General features: G+C 51.7%; 11 protein-coding genes across 11 annotated transcripts; 5 read left to right on the top strand and 6 right to left on the bottom strand.

Annotated features, from left to right (window-relative positions):
- The first annotated feature begins 199 nt into the window (after window positions 1-199).
- P170DRAFT_439136 (Gfo/Idh/MocA family protein) lies at window positions 200-1,891 on the top strand. The gene is made up of 4 exons (XM_024849768.1): window positions 200-318; window positions 378-398; window positions 476-1,006; window positions 1,104-1,891. Exons 1-4 carry the CDS (start codon window positions 267-269, stop codon window positions 1,676-1,678), a joined length of 1,179 nt encoding a protein of 392 aa, XP_024700672.1. The 5' UTR covers window positions 200-266; the 3' UTR covers window positions 1,679-1,891.
- A 15-nt stretch (window positions 1,892-1,906) lies between these two features.
- Window positions 1,907-3,550, bottom strand: adk1 (adenylate kinase ADK1). The gene is made up of 4 exons (XM_024849767.1): window positions 3,015-3,550; window positions 2,845-2,897; window positions 2,548-2,702; window positions 1,907-2,450 (listed from the first exon to the last, which is right to left on the bottom strand). The coding sequence occupies exons 1-4, from the start codon at window positions 3,172-3,174 to the stop codon at window positions 2,039-2,041; spliced, it is 780 nt and encodes a 259-aa protein (XP_024700671.1). The 5' UTR covers window positions 3,175-3,550; the 3' UTR covers window positions 1,907-2,038.
- Window positions 3,551-3,816: 266 nt separating this feature from the next.
- On the top strand, window positions 3,817-5,393 carry rpn8 (proteasome regulatory particle lid subunit RPN8). The gene is made up of 3 exons (XM_024852436.1): window positions 3,817-4,199; window positions 4,281-4,552; window positions 4,660-5,393. The coding sequence occupies exons 1-3, from the start codon at window positions 4,016-4,018 to the stop codon at window positions 5,281-5,283; spliced, it is 1,080 nt and encodes a 359-aa protein (XP_024700670.1). The 5' UTR covers window positions 3,817-4,015; the 3' UTR covers window positions 5,284-5,393.
- P170DRAFT_241925 (uncharacterized protein) lies at window positions 5,321-5,684 on the bottom strand. The gene has a single exon (XM_024842961.1). The coding sequence runs from the start codon at window positions 5,598-5,600 to the stop codon at window positions 5,358-5,360; it is 243 nt and encodes an 80-aa protein (XP_024700669.1). The 5' UTR covers window positions 5,601-5,684; the 3' UTR covers window positions 5,321-5,357.
- Window positions 5,685-5,768: 84 nt separating this feature from the next.
- Window positions 5,769-6,431, bottom strand: P170DRAFT_457752 (uncharacterized protein; the record flags this gene model as incomplete). The annotated part of the gene is made up of 1 exon (XM_024851740.1): window positions 5,769-6,431. The coding sequence occupies one exon, from the start codon at window positions 6,429-6,431 to the stop codon at window positions 5,769-5,771; it is 663 nt and encodes a 220-aa protein (XP_024700668.1).
- Window positions 6,432-6,648: 217 nt separating this feature from the next.
- On the bottom strand, window positions 6,649-8,492 carry P170DRAFT_478330 (ubiquitin carboxyl-terminal hydrolase; the record flags this gene model as incomplete). Its single annotated transcript, XM_024853552.1, has 3 exons — window positions 6,649-7,924; window positions 7,999-8,381; window positions 8,445-8,492. The coding sequence occupies 3 exons, from the start codon at window positions 8,490-8,492 to the stop codon at window positions 6,649-6,651; spliced, it is 1,707 nt and encodes a 568-aa protein (XP_024700667.1).
- Window positions 8,493-8,582: 90 nt separating this feature from the next.
- P170DRAFT_241909 (uncharacterized protein) lies at window positions 8,583-9,020 on the top strand. The gene has a single exon (XM_024842960.1). The coding sequence runs from the start codon at window positions 8,673-8,675 to the stop codon at window positions 8,922-8,924; it is 252 nt and encodes an 83-aa protein (XP_024700666.1). The 5' UTR covers window positions 8,583-8,672; the 3' UTR covers window positions 8,925-9,020.
- Window positions 9,021-14,622: 5,602 nt separating this feature from the next.
- P170DRAFT_365808 (MYB DNA-binding domain protein) lies at window positions 14,623-15,598 on the top strand (the record flags this gene model as incomplete). The annotated part of the gene is made up of 2 exons (XM_024844726.1): window positions 14,623-15,089; window positions 15,196-15,598. The coding sequence occupies 2 exons, from the start codon at window positions 14,623-14,625 to the stop codon at window positions 15,596-15,598; spliced, it is 870 nt and encodes a 289-aa protein (XP_024700665.1).
- Window positions 15,599-15,888: 290 nt separating this feature from the next.
- On the bottom strand, window positions 15,889-17,087 carry P170DRAFT_413460 (tRNA (carboxymethyluridine(34)-5-O)-methyltransferase; the record flags this gene model as incomplete). Its single annotated transcript, XM_024846981.1, has 3 exons — window positions 16,881-17,087; window positions 16,679-16,803; window positions 15,889-16,381 (listed from the first exon to the last, which is right to left on the bottom strand). The coding sequence occupies exons 1-3, from the start codon at window positions 16,989-16,991 to the stop codon at window positions 15,889-15,891; spliced, it is 729 nt and encodes a 242-aa protein (XP_024700664.1). The 5' UTR covers window positions 16,992-17,087.
- A 524-nt stretch (window positions 17,088-17,611) lies between these two features.
- P170DRAFT_439127 (TBCB family protein) lies at window positions 17,612-19,455 on the top strand. The gene is made up of 3 exons (XM_024849766.1): window positions 17,612-18,220; window positions 18,628-18,847; window positions 18,915-19,455. The coding sequence occupies exons 1-3, from the start codon at window positions 17,951-17,953 to the stop codon at window positions 19,250-19,252; spliced, it is 828 nt and encodes a 275-aa protein (XP_024700663.1). The 5' UTR covers window positions 17,612-17,950; the 3' UTR covers window positions 19,253-19,455.
- On the bottom strand, window positions 19,359-22,044 carry P170DRAFT_413456 (Cupin domain protein). Its single transcript, XM_024846980.1, has 5 exons — window positions 21,792-22,044; window positions 21,555-21,715; window positions 20,297-21,499; window positions 19,988-20,236; window positions 19,359-19,913 (listed from the first exon to the last, which is right to left on the bottom strand). The coding sequence occupies exons 1-5, from the start codon at window positions 21,854-21,856 to the stop codon at window positions 19,693-19,695; spliced, it is 1,899 nt and encodes a 632-aa protein (XP_024700662.1). The 5' UTR covers window positions 21,857-22,044; the 3' UTR covers window positions 19,359-19,692.
- Window positions 22,045-22,132: the final 88 nt, after the last annotated feature.

Here is a 22,132-nt window from a genome sequence, read left to right as displayed (position 1 = left end):
GAGGGAGGCGTTATGGACTTTGAATTTCAGGGTGGATGTATATAGTGTAGTGACTTGAAAATATGATCGCGATGGAGCGAGCAGAAGAGGGCCATGACGTCGGCGAAGGTGGGCGACCAACAACCCCGCCTCGGAGAGCAAACAAAACAATTGTTTTTCCCCGCCTTCGTCTCCATCTCTCCATTCTCTCTCTTTTTCTCTCCCTCTCTCCTGGAATCTTTACCCTCCCGACTCTCTGACACTCGATCGCAACACCCAACTCCACTATGGCTCCTCACAATGTCCGATGGGGTATTATGGGTGAGACGACACTCCCAGGTACTTCATAGATGGACGCCTGTTAGGCTAACCGTTTCTTCCTTGCTGGCATTGCGTAGCCACTGGCGGGATCGCTAGTAGTACGTTCATCTGCTATTCCATATCCTCCCTTGTAGCTGTTCCAGCCAGGCCCGCTGATTCATTCCCGCAAATCAAGCCTTCGTGCGAGACCTGCTGAGAGACCCCAGCATCCGCGGCACCGCAGATGTCTCGCACACCGTGGTCGCCGTGGCATCCTCCTCCCACCAATCTCGTGCAGAGAAGTTCATCTCTGATACGGGCATCCCGACCCCCTGCGCGGCCTATGGATCCTATGAGGAACTTGTGGCCGACGGCAATGTGGACGTGGTGTACGTCGCAACGCCGCATTCCCACCATTTCCAGAACGTCATGCAGGTGCTGGAGGCGGGCAAACATGTTCTGTGCGAGAAGTCCTTTACCGTCAACGCAGCTCAGGCAAAGATCCTGTGCGAGACGGCCCAGAAGAAAAACCTTTTCCTGATGGAGGCTGTCTGGACTCGGTATTTTCCACTGAGTATTCAGGTGCGCGAATTGATCCAGAAGGGCGCCATCGGAGAGGTGCTGCGTGTTGTTGCCGACAACAGCTTCGGTGACGATGTCGAGGAGAAATGGGGAACGGAGCATCGCATGGTCAACAAGGATCTGGCGGGAGGCTGTTTGCTGGACCGTAAGTTATTTACTCCCCTTTGGGGCTTTCCCTCTTCACTTTCACTCAGCGAAGCCCATTTGTCGTTCTGGAATATACTAAATCAAGATGTCTGCAGTCGGCATCTACTCTTTGACCTGGGTATTCCAGACTCTGTATCACACACTCCCCCGTGCTCAGCGGAAACCTCCGTCTGCTATCTCGGCTCACATGGCTCTATACCACCTCACCGGGGCCGACGAAGCAACCACCATCCTCCTCAGCTTTCCGACCAGCACACCGTCCAACCTTCCGCACCCAGGCCAATCGCAGGCGGTGGCCATGACGCATCTCCGACTCTCCACCGACCCCGACGAGCGCAATTCCGCCCGTCCCGCCATCCGCATCCAAGGTACCAAGGGTGAGATTCAGGTCGACGGACCTGCGTTCCGACCACAGCGCTACCGCCTCATCCCCAAGAAGGGTGAAGGCGAGATCAAAGAAGTTGACTTTCCTTTCCCCGGAGATGCCATGGGCATGTTCTGGGAAGCCGACGAGGTAGCCCGGTGTCTGCGAGACGGTAAGCTGGAGAGCGACACTCTGCCCTGGGAGGAAAGCATTGTTATCATGGAAGTCATGGACGAAGTCCGACGCCAGGGCGGATTGACTTATCCGGAGAAGATCGAATCTACTGTCTATCCTACACAGCTGTAGAAGCGGGTCAAAGCACAGCCAGTCGCCTATTGCTTCATACATTTTTGGAATTTTGGAACAATTACCTACTATACATAGCGCCGAGGTTGCCGCCATATGATGTCTATGCTTCGACATCCGCAAAACAAACTTGGTTCATCAAAAATCGAAAAAATAAAAGAAAAGAAAAGATCTCTTGTACTGTAATCCAGCAAGCCGACAGTTCTCGCTATCAGCTTCCTTCTCCAGAAAAAAAAAAAAAAAAAAAAAAGTGCTAGTTTTGTATTATCGCCTTCCTCCTGCCAAGGGCCCAGAAAATAGGATGTACAGCTATTATACACCACACTCACTGTTGCACTCATTTGACGTCAAGAACCTGATTTAGTTCTTCTGGTGGAAGACCCCCAGGAGACTCTTCCAGACCTGACCCGGCTCCTGGCTAGCGTCGATACCCCGCCAGATACCGGTCTTCTTGTAGTATTCAACAACGGGGGTCGTTTGGGAGTGGTAGGTGCCGAGACGCTTCTTCAGCGTATCGGCATTGTCATCGGACCGCTGGATCAGGGGCTCGCCGGTGACATCGTCCTTCATCTCATCCTTAGGGGGGTTGAAGATCTTGTGGTATGATCGGCCGGAGGCAGGGTGGACCAGGCGTCCGGTGATTCGTGCAACCAACAGGGCATCGTCAATCTGCAGCTCCACAGCGTGTTGGAGCTTCTGCTGGCGGATCGCCAGCATGTCATCCAGGCGCTCAGCCTGAGCAACGGTACGAGGGAAGCCGTCGAGAATGAAGCTGTACGGGCATTGTCATGAGCTTTCCGTACTAGTCCCAGAGACAAAAGAAGAGGGGTAATAAAAGGAGGACAGAAAATAAGGGAAGAAATACGAACCCATTCTTGCACTCGGCGTTGTTGTCCAGCTCGCTCTTGATCATGTTGACCATGATCTCGTCACTGACCAAACCGCCCTGATCCATGATCTTCTTGGCCTCCTTACCCAGGTCAGTCTTCTTGGCGACCTGGGACCGCAGCATGTCTCCGGTAGCCTGTTCACATCGAGCACGATCGTCAGCCCTCGACCCTTGTCTTGGGGTGGAAATTGGGGGTATGGCGTCTCCATGCGAAGAGGGACGGGAGGGGGAAAAAAATCTAAAGTAAGGAATTCGGATGGGAAAATCTTTCACGTACCAAGTGACACGCGCAGTACTTCTCCTTGAGGCGAGGAGCCTGAGTACCCTTGCCTACATTCGAGAGTCGGTCAGCAGTCCGAAGACCTGGCATTCATACACAAATGGCCCGAAAGCTATGGTCGTCATGGAGGGGGAAAATCACGATCGGGTTTTCCGCGGGTTTCGTACCTGCACCAGGGGGTCCCATCAGGATGATGCGCATCTGCTCTGCGACAGACTTGGGCTTGTTTCCATTGGTGAGACGTCCTTCCAAGTCTTCGATCCGGGCCTCAAGCTTGCCGATAGTGTCCTTCAGGCCGGTGACGACCTCTTCCGTAATAGGAGCCATTGCGATGGATTGATTGATGGAGGAGGGCAGAGAAGGGCAACTCTCCGAAGAAGATCAGATGCAGGGTGGGGAGGAGAGGGAGGGAAGGAGGGAGATATCAGGATGGGCGCAACGACGGGGAAATGGAAGAAGGGACGGAATCTGCATGTTGGGGTTAAAAGAGGTCGACCGGAGCGGAGTATCGCACCCGCGTCTCCGAGGTTCGCAGCCCGCGACGATCCGTTCCCAAAGCCGGGTGCAAGTACGCAGTAGTGGACAGAGGGAGAAACCAATTGCCGGGGCAAGAAGCAGTTCTGCACTCCGGGCGGCACAGGCACGTTTCCGGACAAGAGCAGAGCTTCCTGACTACCTAGTATCGATATAAAGAATTACCTATCGGTCGGTCGAACAAAGGGAGCTGAGGTTCTTACTGTCTGTAATCAATCATTGAATAATTAAATTACCTTACCTCGACGGGTAACGTGGTACCTTCCATGCCTGGGTGTCGATACGATACGGTACTTAATGGTGTAAGTACGGTATGTCACGTATGACTAGATCGGACACGTGTTCTGTATTTCTGCCTCAGGCCTTGATTCGGGATGTGGCTGGAGATATCCACCAGCCACCCGGGCCCTTGTGGCGCCAGCACCGAGAGCTCCCCCCAAAGCAACCGGCAGCGAGCGTCTTGCGACCTCCATCGTCATCATCTTCACTATCATAATCCTCCGTCATCGGTGCCGTCTTGTTCTCTTGACGCATCTGCATTTTCCTTTTTTCCCCTCTCTTTCATCTTCTTCTTCACGTCAGATTCCCCTTCTTTTGCCCATCCAGCCCTCGCCTTTTTACCATTGTTCCCGCCATGCCTGCCACCACGGCGGACACTCTCTCCCTCGTGCAGCGGACCGTCACCGTTGCCCCCTTGGTTCTTCTTTCCGTTGCAGATCATTACGGACGCTCGGCCAAGGGAACTCGAAAGCGTGTGGTGGGTGTGCTGCTTGGAGAGAACACAGGCCAAAATGTTCGGGTATCAAACAGCTTTGCCGGTGCGTCTTCCCAACGGTTCTGACTCTTCTCGGTCTGTACATCGATCGTGGACCGGAAGTACTGACGCGTTCGTGACCTAGTTCCCTTCGAGGAGGATGAAAAGGACCCGTCGGTGTGGTTCTTGGATCACAACTTTGTCGAGTCGATGAGAGACATGTTCAAGAAAATCAACGCTCGCGAGAAGCTTATCGGGTGGTATCATTCGGGCCCCAAGCTACGCGCTTCTGATCTTGAAATCAACGAACTTTTCAAACGGTACACCCCGAATCCCTTATTGGTGATTGTCGATGTCCAGCCCAAGGAAGTCGGCGTGCCTACGGATGCCTATTTTGCCGTGGATGAGATCAAGGATGTACGTTTCTCCCCTTCCCTCTCCTCCGACGGCACCGTGCTTTCCCGCCCTCCTCTTCACCGGCGCAATCGTGTGCCTCATTGAAACTGACGCGATCGTCTACGTAGGATGGCACCACCACCTCCAAGACCTTTGTTCACACTCCGTCCATAATCGAAGCCGAAGAAGCGGAGGAGATTGGCGTTGAGCATCTGCTCCGGGATATCAGAGATGTTGCCGTCGGTACCCTGTCGACACGCATTACGTCACAACTGCAATCGTTGCAGGGTCTGCATCTACGCCTCCGGGATATTGGCCAGTATCTGCAGAAGGTGTTGGATCACGAGCTACCGGTCAACCACGCTATTCTCGGCAACCTTCAGGACGTCTTCAACCTTCTGCCCAATCTGTCAACCCCGCCAGCAACTCAGCGCCTCAGCGGATCGGAGCAGCCGACGGACAACAGCGAACTGGCCCGTGCGATGAGCATCAAGACCAACGATCAATTGATGGCCATTTATCTGAGCAGCCTAATCCGCGCCATCACGGCTTTCCACGACTTGATCGATAACAAGATCCAGAACCGGCAACAACAGGAGGAAAACGAGCTGAAGAGAGAGCAAGAAGCCAACGCGGCCAAGAATGAGAAGGAGGCCGCCAAGAAGGGCAGCGGCGCTGCGAACGGGGAGCAGAAGGAGAACCAGAACGGATCCAAGGACAAGTCGAAGAAGAAGAGCCCGAGGGCCGATTAGGTAGATGGGCCTTTTGGGGGGAGCAATGTGATATGATCCTTTAGAACAATTCAGTCTCCACATTGAGATGTATACTATAGTAATCTTGTTTCTCGACTGTGTTCGGTGTCTGCAAATTCAAATCTTTGCATGATCTTCGAGGCAGGAGCTGCCCTTTCTCCTGCAACTTGATTTTGATCATGCCCGGCAGGTATTGTCAAGCCAGTTACCTCCATTTGCTGGTATGGGAGAGGGGGGTTCATGAGCGAAGCGTGATCGAGATCGCCAGGAGATGATTTGTTCACTCTGTAACCCTGGTCAAGGTAGTTGCGTAGCATCTCATTTAGGCTCCATGTGCACACTATGCGCACCAAACAGCGGTTTCTTTTTATGCACGCAAGAGCGCGTCGGTCTTGCAGTTGGTATCCAGTATTTGCAATTCCGCCCAAATTCTCGCTCCGGATTTGCTTGTTCTGTGACTGAAGCAGGAGACCGACCGGGAATCATCATCCACTCCAGCCAGCGCACCAGCCCGCCAACTCCTCTGCAGCTACGGGGATTGGATTGGCTTCTCCTGCCGTGCTTTCAAAAGCTCCGGGGCACCGCGCCATCAACAGACAGGCGAGGAGATGTTTGCAGACGGGCGGCGACGTCCGGGTCGGCGCGCCAGGTAAACACCCGCCATAGGCGTAACGGGTCCGGCCTTCAGCTGCAGGCCCCTCGTCATCGTCCCGGGGACCGAGGTCGCGAAATGCGGCCAGCGTGAATGCCGGACAGGTGCAGTTCCAGGCCTGCAGCCGAACCTCGTAGCCCATCTGCCCTGCGCGTGTGGGTGCCGGCTTTTTGGCCGGGGTCTTGGGCGCCGCGGCGGCGGAGATGACGAAAAAAACTGCCGTCGAACTTGACTCCCCCTCGTCCGCATCCCGTCGTGCAAGCCGTCTCACCAGGCCCCGGTCCAGTATATCCAGAGCTAGGAGCAGCTCGTTGGGGAAGAGGCAATGCAGGGTTAGCATCAGTGGCTTTGCATCGGACGGCAGCACAGTTGCGAGGGGACTGGCCGAGTCCGGTGCGCGTTGACTGGTGAGAAGCCGGTGGCCCAGCCGTGAGATCAGCCGCTCGATAAATTGAACGGGAAGTGATACTGCTCCATTGTTTCTTGGATTCTCCATGGAAGGGTCAATGTGAACGGACTGTAGGGGGGGGGGGGGGGGGGGGGGGGAGTAGGTATGGAATTGATGGTGGTGGAGGGATGGAAAGATATGTATTATTTACAACTACTCCGTACGGACAGTTCATCATTCCGCAATAAGAACAACGATAACGAATATTTTACTCAACTGTTACTTAACCCCAAACAGCCCAATGTCAGTCAGTCCTGTCGAGAGCTCACCGAGCCTTCTTGCGCACCCTCCCAGTCTTCGTTTTCGTGCTGGCCTGGACCCCAGTGCTTTGTGCTTGGGCTGACTTCTGAACACCCCGGGGTTTGGCTTGCTTGCCAGGCTTTGCTGCCTTTTTCTTCTGGTCTGTCCCGTCGGCGGTTCTCTTCGACTTGGTGTTCATGATCTTGGCCGATTTCTCAGTCCGCGCCTTTCGTGCATTATTGGGCTTCAGTGGCTTCAGCGAGATGGTGTGGTTTGCTTCCAGAACCTCCTCCCCCGAAGTAAATCTCAGCCGGATATCAGCAAATTGGACCCTAGACCTGGGCTTCAACTTAATCAAGGGACCCGCGTCCGAAGGGATGGCTAGTTGCTGTTGTATCGTCCATACAATATCCCTGCCGTCGAGACTGATGGTTCCATCCATTGTGACCCCAGGTCGCACCGGAGAGCCGGGAGCGCTGGGAGAGCCGAGAGAGCCGAGAGAGGTGAGAGAACTGACAGAACTGAGAGAGCCGGGGGCAATATCTGAACCAGGAACTAGCAAGGCAGGATCGGCGGACGGCGTCCCATCGAGCGGCCTGGCTCGCGCCTGGCTCGACTTCTCTCTGGAAGATGCGGAATCGCTGACTTGCGCTGGGCTCGAGTCACCCCCTGCAGGCATAGACTCACTCGTCAGAGGTAGGCGTCGATACCCAAGCACATAAGCAGTGGCGGAGTGTTTCTTCTTCCCTTTGCCCATGTTCATCAGTTTCTTCAGGGACTGGACAGACTCTACTTGTTCGTCGTTTATCAACATCCATCTCCCGGTGGGCGCCTTCACTGCAGCAGTATAATGTCCACTTTCGATGGTGTCACCTTCGTGGAATATAATCGTGTACAATTCGTAGCATATATCATCCTTATCGGCCAGGCCTCGGCGTAGAGATTCAGGCAGAACTACCTGGTCACCAAGGCTTACATTGTTAAACGATTTCTCCCCCCCGGGCCCGCCTATTCTATTCAGATGAACAAGTAAAACTTCGGGAACTTGGACAACTTTGTCAGTCCGGAGATGCTCGGTCTTGCGCTCGCAATGCTCACAATCACGATCAACGGTTGAACCTGAGTAGCAGCCACTAAGTAATTCCTCGATACTGACGGCATCGCCCACCTTGAGATCCTCCGGAAACGAAGCCGCGCAAAGGAATTCCTTGTACGGAGGCCCCGGCGTCGCCTTGCCGCATGTCTTACACTCAAAGGCTACATCGAGGGCTATCTTGAGAAGCGGGTTCAGGTCAACTTGCCTTGTTTTTGGAGCGCGTTAGTTACCGGCTTGCTAAACGGGCAATGGGAAGAAGGAAACCGTTGGATCACTTACTTTGCCTGGGCGTCTTGGTACATTTGGCCGAATAATTGTTCGATAAACTCCCGCACATCCTGCTGCTCCTCCAAATCCACATAATCCCATGTACTTGCTTGTAGTTGAACCCAGAGCACCATCAGCACGGTCTCTTGATCGTCGTTTTCGCTGTTCCCCTTCCAGAAAGACACCGCGAGACGGTGCAATTGACAAGAAACGCATTGTTCCTCGCAGCCCTGATCCCCGTGATGTGCTGCCAGCCAGTTAAGTAGTGTGGGCGAGTGTAAGAGAAAACACAGGGCCGAGTTCCGGTAGCACACGGTGGAGGTATTTAGGAACCCCTTCGAAGGAGTGAGTCCTTGATATTCCGCACTCCAAGCGGTCGGTACGGGGATTACTTGCTAGAGGGAACAAGGATGTCAGGTGAAAATTCGATGGTAAAATTCAAAACATGGCGTACTCACCCTGCTTGTTTGGTTCCGCGACCCCTCTGGGTCATTCGAAGAGTCCATAGCTGCCGTGGTACGCGAGAACTTGAATAACTATACAGGACAAAGAGTCGTGGATATGGGCTTTTGATGGAATAAGTCGAATTGTTCATGATATCGAAACGAACCTTCCTCAACGGAATATGCCTGTTATTTATGTCTGAGACAATTGCAGTGCCTGCTGTACAGGTTTGGATCGCATGAATGCCCTTGCATGTTTCTTTCTTCCTTTCTGTCTTCTATTTTTTCACACCATGTTCCTTTGTTGCTGGACTGTTCGTTCTATCTAACAAAGGGCTCGTTGACCTTGAATCCAATGCATCCGAGACGTACGGGGACAAAGGCACATGTATGCAACCCCCCCCATTGTTACGTATAAAGTATCTTAAACAGATGCTCTTTGCCGAGGTGCCCAACAGCTATCTTGCGACCTTTGGGTGCCGAGTTTACCGTTGAATACAATGGAATGGACAACGGTTCAAAGCCAGTTGACAATGCTCTGGAAAATGTGTATAGACTCCAATTGGAGTCGCAGAACCGATGAATGAAAGGCACCTGAAACATGGCGAAGACTTGTCAAAGTTGTTAGTCGCATTTTCTTTAGAGCGCCGCAGTGGAAGACGTGCGAGGAACACCATGTGCCGATGGCTATTGTCTTCGTCCTTTTTGACTTCTCCTTCTGTACCGAGTACTCCGCGTGATGCAATGATCCCCAGCGCTTTCCCCCTCAACACGGGAAGTTTCGAGCTAATAATTAGAACCTTTTTTAGCGTGTCAAGGCATGGTGTACGGAGTACTTCATACGCCGTTAGGATGGACGATTATTGATGGCATCAATCTATCAGTGTCGCCCCGACGGGAGGGGAGGCGGATATTGGGGTTCGAGACCCGCAAGGCTTTTTTCCTGCCCTCGCGCGCACCAGAATCGCTCGTTGTTCGTCCATAGGGAATGGAGGACGTAAGAGAAGGAAGACAGGCTTTCCCGCCCGCAACGGTTCGCATGGCGTCGCGGCGATTATTGCCCCGATTCTGATAGATGACGATAGACCAATGATCAATCAATCATCTCGGATGTTTCCCCACAGCTCGAGTTCTTGTTTCATCTTGTCAGATTGTGGGGACCTTTCGCTCCCCGTCCCCCCTCAGTAATCTTACCAGGACGATTGGGGCGGGTGGTTGAACGTTCCGGCCATCGCGAGTTCGGATGGTCTGATCTCGCCCAGTCGAGAACGTCCGGTCTGCATTGACCGACGGACGCTGGAGGTTCCATGCTGGTCGTCATGATCACCGCCGGTTGGCGGCGGTGTAGACTCCCCATCCTCGTTCGTTGCGGTGCAGTTGCCAGTCCACCAGCGTTACCGAGCTGGTCGGCGCAATCTTCATGCAATGCATTCAAATCACCCCAGCCCACATGCAGTCGAGATGAAAACGGATTTCATCGAGAGGAACGGCGATTGCAGCAGGATGCCTGATCTCGGTAACATGACTCGAGAGCGAGCCCGATCGGCTGTGCCCTGTGACGGGGGGCTGATATTGAAGGTGTGAGATTGCCTTTTCTTCATGCCATTACACCTAATCGGGTCGATTCTAGGGCGATCGCTCGCGATCCGTCCTCTCAGCCTGGGAAACTTCTGCCGAACAAAGAAGAACGGACTCAAGCCACGGAGCAGAGAGACGACGGGAGCCGTTTCACGCTTGGAAGGGAAGAGGGGGGGAGTTAAATTACGGGAGGCATTTTCTCAGGTATCTCTACTCCGTTCGTTATTCTCCAGGAAAGAGAACGACTCAAAGAATCAATAATAAATAATCCCATCAAACATCACCCGGAGGCGTCTAGGCCCTAATTAACCCGAGAGACCCACCTTGGGCAGCCTCGAATGTCGACCGTTTTCGCAAGAGCCACAGGGCCACTTTTCAGCTTTGCCACGCAACGACGATCCCGCGGTTTCACCTTTCCAACGGACATTGCTACGGGGCATTCATCTTCGTATTAATATCACGTTTGATTGCGAAGTGCAGGACTTCAAGGCCCTGACATTGTCGTGGTTGCCTCCTCCTACGGAGGACGCTGGACAGGCGCTGTACTCCGTACTCCGGAGGGGAAGCAATCACCACCAGAATGCGCGGGCAATAAAAACGGAACCGCCAGGGTGTCGGACATTTTCTGCGACGATCATTGCGTGCCAGGAATAGATAGAGCACCGGAATCCCTGTCGGGTCCCGCCGACTCCAGTCCAATGGCGTCGGTCGATTCTCTCCCCCCAAGACCGTTTGAAACTCCTACGCAGTAGTAGTCCAGGTAGTCAAATAATACCACGCTTGCTCTTAGCGAGAAGCGACGGCGACACAATTGGCGTGGACTTGGGCGGCGGTTTAGGCGGGGGAGGGTTTGTTTTCGGCCCAAGATGCCAACGGGCAGTCTCGCCTACGGAGGATAGATAGGATTGATGTTTTACATTGACGGGTTCGACTCGTCGGAATTGCGCCAAGGGAACCCCACCCATCGACCACTCCATTGTACGGAGTACGCAGCAAGTTTGCATATTAACCCAGCAGGCGACTCGAATCTCGACATTCCCGCCTAAACTCTACTGTCCAGGTGCACTAATAGGCATCCACTCGATGGAGTAATGCTGACCCTTAATACATGGGAGGTTCGTTGCGTGTTGAACACGAGGGGAAGACAGGAGACCGCCCGAACGGTGGACGGGGAGGTAGAATTAGAATTGACAGACCTGCTCGAGGTGACAGGTCATTTTTTTTTGTGTCTCTGGTCTTCTACATCTGCGAGTCGAACCGCATGCGTTGCACCGAGAGCCAAAAGGAAGAAGCCATTTAAATCCTTGGCCCGGAGAGGACGGAGTTATAGACGGAGGAGGCATGTACGATGACTATGATAATGGTATTGTTGCGAATCGGGCCTTATATATTACGATGAACTTGACACTTTTGACGGCGGGGGGGTTCTAGGCCACGGCCACCGCCATTTACTTCTGGCGGCAGTCGAGCATCGACTTGGCACCTTATTCTGCGATGGGCGTGAAATTGGCTCCACCGCCGACCGCGGGCCATTGGACTGCAGGGCTCCACCGGCGGTCGGAACATTTCTGGCAACTGGCAAGTCCCTCTGGCCAAGTGGACGGCCCCGTCGTTCGAAGGCCTCCGGACCACGACTGACTACCGGACGGGGGCTAGCGGCCTTTTATCTTCCGATCGCTATGCCCGGAACAGAAAGGCCCCGGGGCTGCAGGCCCGCAGTATCGGCCGAAGTACGGGTCCGCTCTTCCTGGAACCCAGCAAATTTCCTCTTCCCGTTCTAGACCGACAGATCAACGGAACCTATTTTCATTAATTTCCTTAATTTCCCCATAGATTGGGAAGGAGACGCCGCCGAACTGCTGGCAGGTGGAACGAAGAAGGAAGGAACCAAACCGGGATCCCGTGTCTCTGCTCTCTCGTGCCCTGGCTCACTGACGTCGGAAGGGTAATCCCACCCGCAACCACGGTCGAGACCGGTTTATGAACCCCCTTCGGATGCCATTATAGTACTGCGTACGACGCAGTATACTCCGTGGTCCCGTACCTCCTGCCCAGAGGACGGAGTAGGCAGGACGGTCGAGGTAGGTAGGGATTAATCTTGGCTAGGACGATACTTGCCGCCCGTGGATTGGGGTTCGTCCACCCGTTGACCGATCCACCGCGGTAGTCTGGGACTAATTCGACGGACGAGTCCCGGCCGTTGGGAATCGGATTTCGATCCAAATCAATCCAAATGGAATCAATCCTACGCAGTATAATGCCAGCATCAAGAATCCAGGAGCAGGGATGCCGGTTGAGAATCTGGCACACGAGGGGAGGGGGCAAGGGAGGTTCCTTAACCTCGTCTATCGTGGCCAATGGGAAGATCATTCGCTAAGACTTGACGCCGTCGTCGTTACGCATCCTCCCCATCATTCCCCGTTTTACCGCTCTGGTTGGAACATGGAGTTTCCACCCTTTCATATCCCGGTTCAGGATGATGCGGTTCCCCACAGGGGGGAACCTAGTCATGTTTGTTTTTCTTTTTCCTTGCGCTCTGATTGTCCCTCTAAACACCCTAACTTTCGGGTCCTATACCGGGGTTGCCGGCTGTTCGCGAGTCCAAGACCCAGTATCCGTAGTGGCTTAGACTTCCCAAGTTTGAAGTTACTCGCTCGTAGGTGAGCGGCTGCCCCTCCTGTTATATGCACCTGCCCCTCGCTTTATCGTCTGCCATGTCCCGGAGGAAGAATCGATTCATCTAAATTCCTCTCCGTACAAAGGATCGTTTTAATCTCCCTCCCGTTCCCAGCGTCACCATGCGGCTGAGATGGCGATGACCTGACAAGGCAGACTAGCTGTGGCCTGTGTTTTTTTTTTTTTTTTTTTTTTTTCTTTCCTTTCCTTTTCTTTTCCTGTTTCCCTTTTTGTTTTTCTCCTTTCTTTTTTTTTTTTTTTTTTTTGGGAGGGGGGGGGAAAGGGAAGAGGGATTTCCTGTCACCGTTGGAGATATACCTGCCCTATTACCCTTCTACGCCGTATGGAGTGCCCGAGTCGATCTCTATCACCGAAAAAAAAAAAAAAAAAAAAAAAAAAAGCCCTACGAATAAGGTAGAAGGTTGACGTTTCGGCGACGAGAAATTTCCTGGGCTGCCAACGAACCCCTCGACCGAGTCATCGTCCACACCGAAGTTGGGCTCGAACGTTCGAAGCGGTTTGACCGCCAGTAATTCTTCTGGCATTAAAGTAGAGCACCCGGGAAGTGGGACCCTTCATGATAATCGTCGCGGTATTGTTGTTATTAATAATAACGGAAGAAATAATATTAAATATTATTATTATTTATTTTATTATTATTATTCCGCTAACCTGGTAGGAAGTACTTCCGTAGGTTAGCTTCTGGTGGGTTGGAGTCGACCATTGGTTCTGACTCCCCGTCGTACGTAAAGGTCTCTCTCTCTCTCTCTCGGGGAAGAGAATACAGTATAAGGATTGCCATCGAGCTTCCACTTCGAGGGAACTTAGTGGGGGCAGAAAAAGGGTCTATACTCCTATACTCCTGACGAAGAGGAAATAAATCCAGATTCAAGTCCAAATCCAAATGCTGGGAGTAGTTAAATGAAGCCCCATTCGACATGGCTCGTTCTGCTTCTCATCATCATACAAGATATAATCAAGGAAAATAAAAAATAAAGTAAGGTAATAAAATAAAACAAAATCAGAAATTAAAAAATGAGACCAAAAAAAAAAAAAAACAATAATAATAAAATAACCATCCCAATATCAACGGCTTCTCGAACCCACTGGGTCCCGAGCTCGCCTCCTGGTTAGCCTCCTCTTCGCCCTCCCCATACCTACTAGGTGGGAGCATTATTACTGCTGAGCTTCTAATTTGCTGTCCAACATTGCTAGATCAGCTGTCATTGCCGATGATCTCTTCTCATGCATCTCAGGTTGTTTCATCTGTTTTGGCTTTCCTCCTTTTCCTCTTTTCCTACTTTATTTTTCTTTTCCCTCTCTCTCTCTCTCCCACTCTCTCCCCTCTTTCTTCCCCGATTATTACCCTCTCAGTTTCTTCATGATTTTCGTCGATTAGTCCTGCTCCCTCGCCTTTTTCCATCTTCTGATTGCTATAATTTCGTCAAGATCCTGCCTCCGTATTTTAGCATACCTGATATATCTCGATCATCGTCACAAGAGATATTCGTGGTTATCTTTCTTTCCTTCCTACCCCCGAAGAACTTCAATTAGTCGGTGTCTATCGATCTTCTCTGCCGGCCAGTCTTTTCCTTTCTTCCCTTTTTTCTCTCTCTCTTTCCCCCCTTAGTTTCTCTTTTATGATTATCTTTTCCACCCCCGTCGTCTTCGAGTGAGCCTACAATATATCTACCTATTGATATTGTTCCCCTCCTATCCCTACTTCCCTTATATACACTCGGTGGAATTGTGAATTTCTTCATTGACTTCACTGTTGGCCAATATCCCATTTTGCGGTTTTCGGGTGCGATACAAGAAATTTATCCAAAGTGAATCCTTTCTTATCATTGCTCCCATTGTCCTTTTTTTCTTTCTTGCTGAGCCGATCCGGTTACTCAACCATAAGAACAAGAAGAGGTTCCGATTGCGAATCGCGCATATGATTGCGTTACAAAACCAAGCTATTCTGCCTTCCGCCAAAGTGGATATCTCACTGCTGCTGAAGCCCCAAGATGAGGAGGCCGCCACCCCCGTGACCTCTACATCCAACTTCCCTCCAAATCCAATCCCGCAAGCTCCAATGATCCCGGCAATTCCCATCACGGCCCCGACGTCCATTCCCTCTGTGACGCCTCTAACAGCCAAACCCCCGGTGTCCGTCCCGGCGAAGCGTCTGCAACCAGCCCATACGGCAGAATCCCCCGCCAAAAAACAGTCAAAATGGTCGCCCGAAGAGGATGCACTGATCATCGAGTTGCGGGGAAGTGGTATGAAGTGGGAGGATATCAGCAAGCGGCTGCCCGGTCGAAGTGCGATCAGCTGCCGTCTTCACTATCAGAATTATTTGGAGCGTAGGAGTGAGTGGGATGAGGATAAGAAGAATAAACTCGCACGGTTATATGAAAGGTATGTCTTCTAGGAAAGGATGCTCTCTACCCACTGAGGCAGAAAGCCTCAGATGGATAGAGGTTCCGAAGGAATGGTTTGCTAACATGCCCCTGACTAATTGTAGATTCAAGGCGGAGATGTGGTCCAAAGTAGCGGAGGAAATGGCGATTCCCTGGCGAGCTGCAGAAGCTATGCATTGGCAACTGGGAGAGCAAGAAATGGCGCGTCGAGCCGGAGTAGTTCCATTTTCGTTGTCGAGTACAGCAGTCGATCCTCCCGCCCCGAGAGCTCGCAGAGCTAGCACGTCCCTATCTCGACCACGAAAGGGATCAGCATCGCGTCCAATCGCCCCTCCACAACTCCCATCCGTCGAGGAATTAACCGCCGGCGTCCCAGCTTTTGCACCGCCGCCACCTTTTCCTGCTCCCCGAGAGGCTTATCGGATAGGACATCCTTTGGACTTGAGCAGCGGTCATAGCAGCCACCTAGGACCAAACCTGGGTCTTCCCCCTCGAACCCTTCCTTAGCGGACCATAAAGATGATGTCTATGCCTTTTGCTTTCCCTGCTGTTTCTTTTTGCATTGTTACGATTTTGCATAGCGTTGGTTGGAGGCATGCCTTCATTCATGGGAGAGGGTTTCTCCTAATTGCTTTTGTTGGATTTCTTTCTTTCTTTCTTTTTTCTTCATTTCCTCCCCGTGGGAATCCAAAGGGCACACACATGAGAGCCTCGTTCCCGCGACTTCCCAGTTTTCACGGATGAATGTGGATTTCAGCAAGAGGCTTTCGAGGGCAGGATCCCGGGCCTCCCCAACGTTATGACGCTTCCTGATCTGACCGAGTCGCGATCGCCCACCAATTATCCCTGTCATAACCTGATTCGAGGACAAGACCACCCGCCGCTCCGATATCACGCTCAAGCTCCATTTCCTCGAAGAGATGGTAGTATCGATGGAAAACTTTCGGTTCTTCATCCGAATGGCCTTGAGAAGCTTTTTGCTTCATGACCCACGGAACCATCACGTCCTTTTGGTCGCCTTTATCCCAGCCCCTTCGACTGGTCTTCTGCTCTAGTGCCCAGACATAGAGTAGAGCCTTTCCACCTGGCGCATTCGGCATGGCAGGCCTTAACGTGCGCAGAATCTCGCGTATGGCTTGAATTCTCCGGTCAGGAGTGGACAAATGATGAATGACGGCGATGGATAGAGCAAAGTCGAAAAATGAATCTGGATGGGGCAAATTCAGAATATCCGCGACGATTGTTGAATGTGGCTGGTGTTTTACAGCGATTCGGGCGAGATTTTCCGACCTGGCCACAATGGTCAACGGCGAAACATTGAAACGATTTCTTTTAAAGAGTCATGTCATGTCTATCACACTTAAACGACAATATACTGGTAGAGATAAAAAAAAAACAAACAAAAGAACAAATATCCCCATTTATGACGACGGAAATGTCTTGCTGTCTTTCTCTTTCTGTTCTTTCTTTCTTCTAATTTTTTTAAGACTCTCCCAGGCCACAGCAAGAAAGAGAAAAAATCGAGACGCATATGAACCGATAGGGTAATACATGGGGGATTCTCGGGAATGTAGATATCACACGTACCGATCGGAAGCCACAATAAAAACATCCTGGTTCACGGACAGGTATTTGCCATTGCCGCATCCCACGTCCAATCCGACCGCACCTGGAGTCAATTCTTTGAGGAACCGTTCCACAATTGGCCATGGCTGCCAGCATGGTGAGCAAAATTAGGCACAGAGCCCCTCAACCATCTGGGTAGAAAGGGCAAAGGGCGTGCACCCACCTTATAACGAGTGGCCGAGAAATGGTTCGCAATTTGCTGATACACCTCATGGACATTCTTTTCTTCATATTCGTCATTGGGGTGCTCGGTGGCCGCTTCTGAGGACGCCATTGCTGCCGTTTACTTGTAATCAAGCCACTTTCCGCAAAAGCATTATATATACTTGAAACCAACGGGCCAGCGAGGAATGGCGGGGGGAAACAGCAGAGAAGAGAAGGATTTGGGGGAGGGGAAGAGTGAGGAAACGGAGGATCCCCACGTGGAAGGTCGGTCCCGGATGGGTGCCTCAGGCACCAGCACGGCCCGACCTTCGAATGGCGTTCTCTGGAATAGGAGCAAGCGATGGGAATAAGGTTTAGTCAGTGCTAATGCGCATGCCCCAGATGTTCAGCTGCCTGCTGATACAGCTTCTCGGAGCTTTCTCTGGCCATGGAGAGTTGTCGGTTCCTCTGGCGTAGGGGAGTATGCGGTATGCCATGGAGGTATGTATGGGACCTAGAGGCTTCGCGTCAATTGTTATGGACGGAGAAAGTCCACAGCCCCTCATTGCCGGTGACAAGGGCCCTATCTTCTCTATCTTACCCTGGAAGGTAGCCCGGTCTCTTGGTTCCGATGATGGATTGATTGGTGACCATCGCCCTCACTCTCACCAAGGGTGCTGACTAATGGCACTACTCCGCTCTAGTAAACTACCTACTCTCTCTCTCTCTCTCTCTCTCCACGGCTCTTCTCTTCTCTGCTCGTCGCTTCTGGAGAGCATCAACCCCAGCATATACGTGACGGGAAGTGTAGGTGTCTACAGTAAGTAAAAGTATTCTTGCCTCACTAGTTAGGCTAATCCGTTCCCCCCAATATACTCCTTTCCCAGGATTGAATGCTGAAAATAGCTGATGTCTCTTCTGTCCCTCGCTCTCTTTGCTGCTCCGTTCTGGTCTATACCTGATCCTGATATTTATGGATCAATGCACCTGTCTCGTCTAACCCTTAGATAGGCAAAAAATCTGGTACATTGCATTCGGAAAAGCTACCCAACCATAGCCCACATAGTTTCAAGAAAGGAACAAGAAGAAATGGCATTCCAGCCTACCCCAACAGACGTTACTGCTATCATCACTACGCCGTCTACCGGCCCCAATGCAGGACCTCAATTCCAGAATGAACGCCGCATCACTCCAACATGGACTGTCATGCAGTTGAAGTCGAAATTGGAAACCATGACTGGCATCCCACCCGGTAGTCAACGTTTGCATCTCAAATCGCCCGGTCTTCCCAGTCGATGGATTGATGGCGACGAAACCGTAATTGGCGAGTGGGGCTTGGTGAGAGGATGTGAAATTGAGGTAAGACAGCTATCTATTCAGCCGTCATGGCCTCTAGTCGTTGAATTTCCCCCTACCCTCCTTTTCTGCAACCAAGCGTATCTGCCTGCCTCATCAAACCAAATATACACGAGAGTTATTTAAGTCTGTTTTATCAAACAACCCTACTCGAGGTGAACCCATCTGGGATTCTTTTTGGGTATTTTAGAGCCTGATTGTGTCCGGGTTCCCAACTATTCGTCACTTAGAGTCCGCGAGAGAGAACCCACTTGGCGCTAGAAAGCTTTCTTTTTTTTTCTTTTTCTTTCTCTTTTTGGCTGAGAAAAAAAAAGATTGTACACGGGGAAGAAAGAAAAGAAACCCAAGGATATGCTTGTACATTTTGTCGAACCAGCTCGAACAAAGACTAATCAAAAGGACTCTAATAGGTCCATGATTCGAGGCCCCAGTCCGCAAGGCCCAACTTCAACGATCTCTCATCTGTGGAGAAATACGTCCTCCCTACAACCACCTACGAGTCCCTGCCAAATTCAGTATTGGCGTGGAAGAAAAACCAGAAACTCGGCCGCTTTGACCCAAATGCTTTGTCCCCAGAGGAATCAATGCGGAAACAGGCAGAGCAGGATGCCGAGGAAGTTGCACGAAAGGGTATGGATCTAAAATTCTTGTTTAAAGTAGGTGTGCGTGATGCTGACCGGTTCCATTTTATTGTTAGAAATTGCTGTTTCGAGGCGGGCGATCATTCTGCCTTCGTCACCACCACATGTTCGCCGGGGAACTATCCGCTTTGTTGGGCCTGTGCCCACTATTCCTTACCCCGGGGTGAATGACAAATCCGAGTCCTCGAAGGTAGACTCTGATGATTCCCTGCCCATGTGGGTTGGAATCGAACTCGATGAACCCACCGGGAAGAATGATGGCAGTGTTGGCGGGCAACGCTTCTTTACCTGCCCGAGCAAGTCTGGTCTGTTTGTGAAACCCGAGAAAATTGAGGTGGGGGATTTCCCCCCTCTGGATCTGGACGACGACCTGGGCGACCTGGAGGAACTCTAGGTCACCCAGATCACTTGATAGAATCAAATAAGATCGGCACGAGGCGAAAGAAGAAAAAAAGTATTGTGACATTAACCTGGCCGGTCAAGAAGAATTCAAGTTTTTTAAAATGCATCGGCGTGGATCAGTCCATGCCTTTAGGGACTTTAAGATACATTTCAAAATGGGCGGGGGAAAGAGGGAGAGAGGGAGAGATAATGGTGATATTGGTGATGGTGATGACGATGAAGGAAGGAGAACCCAATAAAAAAAAGAAAAGAAAAAAAAAAAGGAAAACACCAATGACCCAATGACCGCGTAACATAATCGCTAGAATTGAGAAGACCCCATAATGGACATCAACTTGGTTTCACATGGAAAATTAGGGGCAATAACCACGATACCAACTACTAACCGCTGCGAGTGTAAATAAGGAAGGGGAGCCTTTTGCATGGGCTCATTCAAGCATGTTTCGAGCTATTTCCGGTCTTCTGCTTGCCCTTTGGCCGGCCTTTTCCAACACCCGTGGAACGGGTCATTGGCGTAGTAGATTCTCCCTCCATGGTCCCTAGCTTAGACGCTGACCCAGGAGCAGAGTCGTCCTTATCTGTAGGAACACAACCCTGTGTGAAGAACAATCGAGCGTCTTTGCCATGTGTGTTTGCAAAGCTGTAATAGTTGCCTATTGTGCGAGTGAGTCAAGGGGTCAGTACTTCTGTTCACAAGACATGTTTACGGAGACAAGAGCAAATTTACCGCGTGGGACTTGGAATACACAGCCTTTCCCTGCACTAAACTGTACACCAGATATATCTATCTGCACTCGGCCATGGCAAACATAGAACACCATGTGCATTTTTTTGGAATTCTTGGGCTTTTTCACTCCTCCAGGAGGCAGCTCGACAATGCCGGAACCCAAGAAAGGAGAACTCAGAAGTTTCGCAAACCGAAACTTCGAGCCTTTCACGTCTCGGGTCTCGATTCCAGAGGGGGCATAGGCGATGTCTATCAAGCATAGATTAGTAACGCCCAGTCGATATGGCTGTGATGAAAGAGACAACATACCAACAACTTCCTCGTCTTCTATGCCAGTTTGAACCTCGGAGTCCCATTGCCTAACATACCCATGCAAAACACCTTCGTTCTTTTCCCAGGTATCCATGTACTCCTCACTGTCCGACACGTCCTCGTATTGTTTCTTCTTCGATTTCGACTTTCCGGAGGGTCGTCGATTGTTTGTTTTCCGCTTCTCTTGTTCGGGTTCTTCTGTCCGAATGACTTCCTTGATGGTTGAAAGAGGATACCGCTGGCCCTCCGCAGCTTCGCCGTCGCCGTAGACACATCGCTCATTTCTCCAGTAGGCAAGAGGCCTGACCGACACACGTCCTGATCGGGTGTGGGTAGCGCTATTATCGGTTGGCGCCTCCCTTTTGAGGATGTACAAGCTTCGTCCCTTCAAAGGTCCTGTGCGGTTGACGTAATTCTCAACAACTTTGTCCAATTGAGGGTGTCCCGATGTTTTGCGGTCGTCAACCGTATTTTTAGATACTTTGGACTTCTTTGATGGTCGCTCCTCTTCGATACCATTCTTGGGATTGGATTGGGCTTGGCTCTTTGGGGGTCTTCCGGGGCGCTTCCGTTTCTTCGAGGACTCTTGATCCTCTGTTGAATTGCGCCGCACAATTCCCTGGGATTGGCTCTCCTCGTTCCTTGCGTTCCTTCGAGGTTTGACAGAAGCTTTCGACTGTCTTTGGTGGTGTGGTTCCGGTGTAGATGACTGGGGGTCCGGGTTCAAAGTATCCTGCTTCACATCCTCTCTTTGATCTCCTCCCATGACGTTGTCACTGGTGTCAAACCCGTCGGCAAAGTCGTTTTGAATCTGCTCAAAAACATCGACATTCTCGTCGCCATTGAACTGACTGTTCGCATCACTGTCGGAAAAGGCCACCGCGATAGCTGGTTCGGGCGCTTTGCTGACTTTGTTTCGCACGCTATTTGCATGATAAGAGGGCGTATTGACGGAGCGATTGGTCAGAGGAGATACGTCTTGTCGTGGTTCCCCCCTGATGCTTCCCAGCCCCTTACCATCTGAGGGGCTAGAGGAGAGGATGTCACGCTGCGGGCTTTGAGAGGATCGCAAGCCAGGGGTTCTCCTTGGTGACCCAGTGAGGCCAGTCTTCATGGGAGAGCGCGCAACAGGAGGAAGGTGATAGGGTCCACGGGCACTCTTGACGCTATTTAGGAAATCCGCCGGACCGGGAGCATTCTCTGCGTTTAGATGGAGCGTGAGCATCATTGCGACAGCGGGGAGGATGGCACATACCCTCGTCCATTGACATACCGCCGGATCCAATCGAGGCCTCATTCTTGTCATTGGCACCATCGTCTAGCGAGGGTGAATTTTCAGGGGATGACCACATCCCTTCAATGTCTTCCATTCCATGCTCATCACGCTTGCCCTCTTTCAAGGTGATTCCGGTACGCCTGTAACCATGACTTAACATCAGCCGCCGGGACAAAGGACAATAAGAGCCTGTCGCCAGCCATGAGACGTACTAACCTTCCGGCTTTGCCAACATTTGAATAGTCATAGTCGCGGGTTTTCGCGGGCCCACGGGGAGCCATCGCTGCGGAAGATCGGGGCAGCTAATGCGGGATGATGAATTGACCAAGGTTGGGGTCAAGGGCAGTCCAGGAAGTTCAGGAAAGGAGCGCGTTGTATGGGCTTCGAGTAGGGCGGCAGGGACCACGGATTCGATGGAAACTCAACCAGTGATGAATTGGCCCAGGCAAACTGGACTGGAGGAATGGCAGGCGACAAGGCGGAAAGGGAAGTTTGGCGGCCGCGGAGGGGAATGAGAAGGGGAGGGAATACGCGCCGAAGCGCCGCTAGTCCGGAAT

The sequence above is a fragment of the Aspergillus steynii genome, assembly GCF_002849105.1.
Source record: "Aspergillus steynii IBT 23096 chromosome Unknown P170scaffold_7, whole genome shotgun sequence".
NCBI classification, from domain to species: domain Eukaryota; kingdom Fungi; phylum Ascomycota; class Eurotiomycetes; order Eurotiales; family Aspergillaceae; genus Aspergillus; species Aspergillus steynii.
Note: the sequence above shows the minus strand (reverse complement) of the source record. Positions and strands in the feature narration are given on the sequence as shown.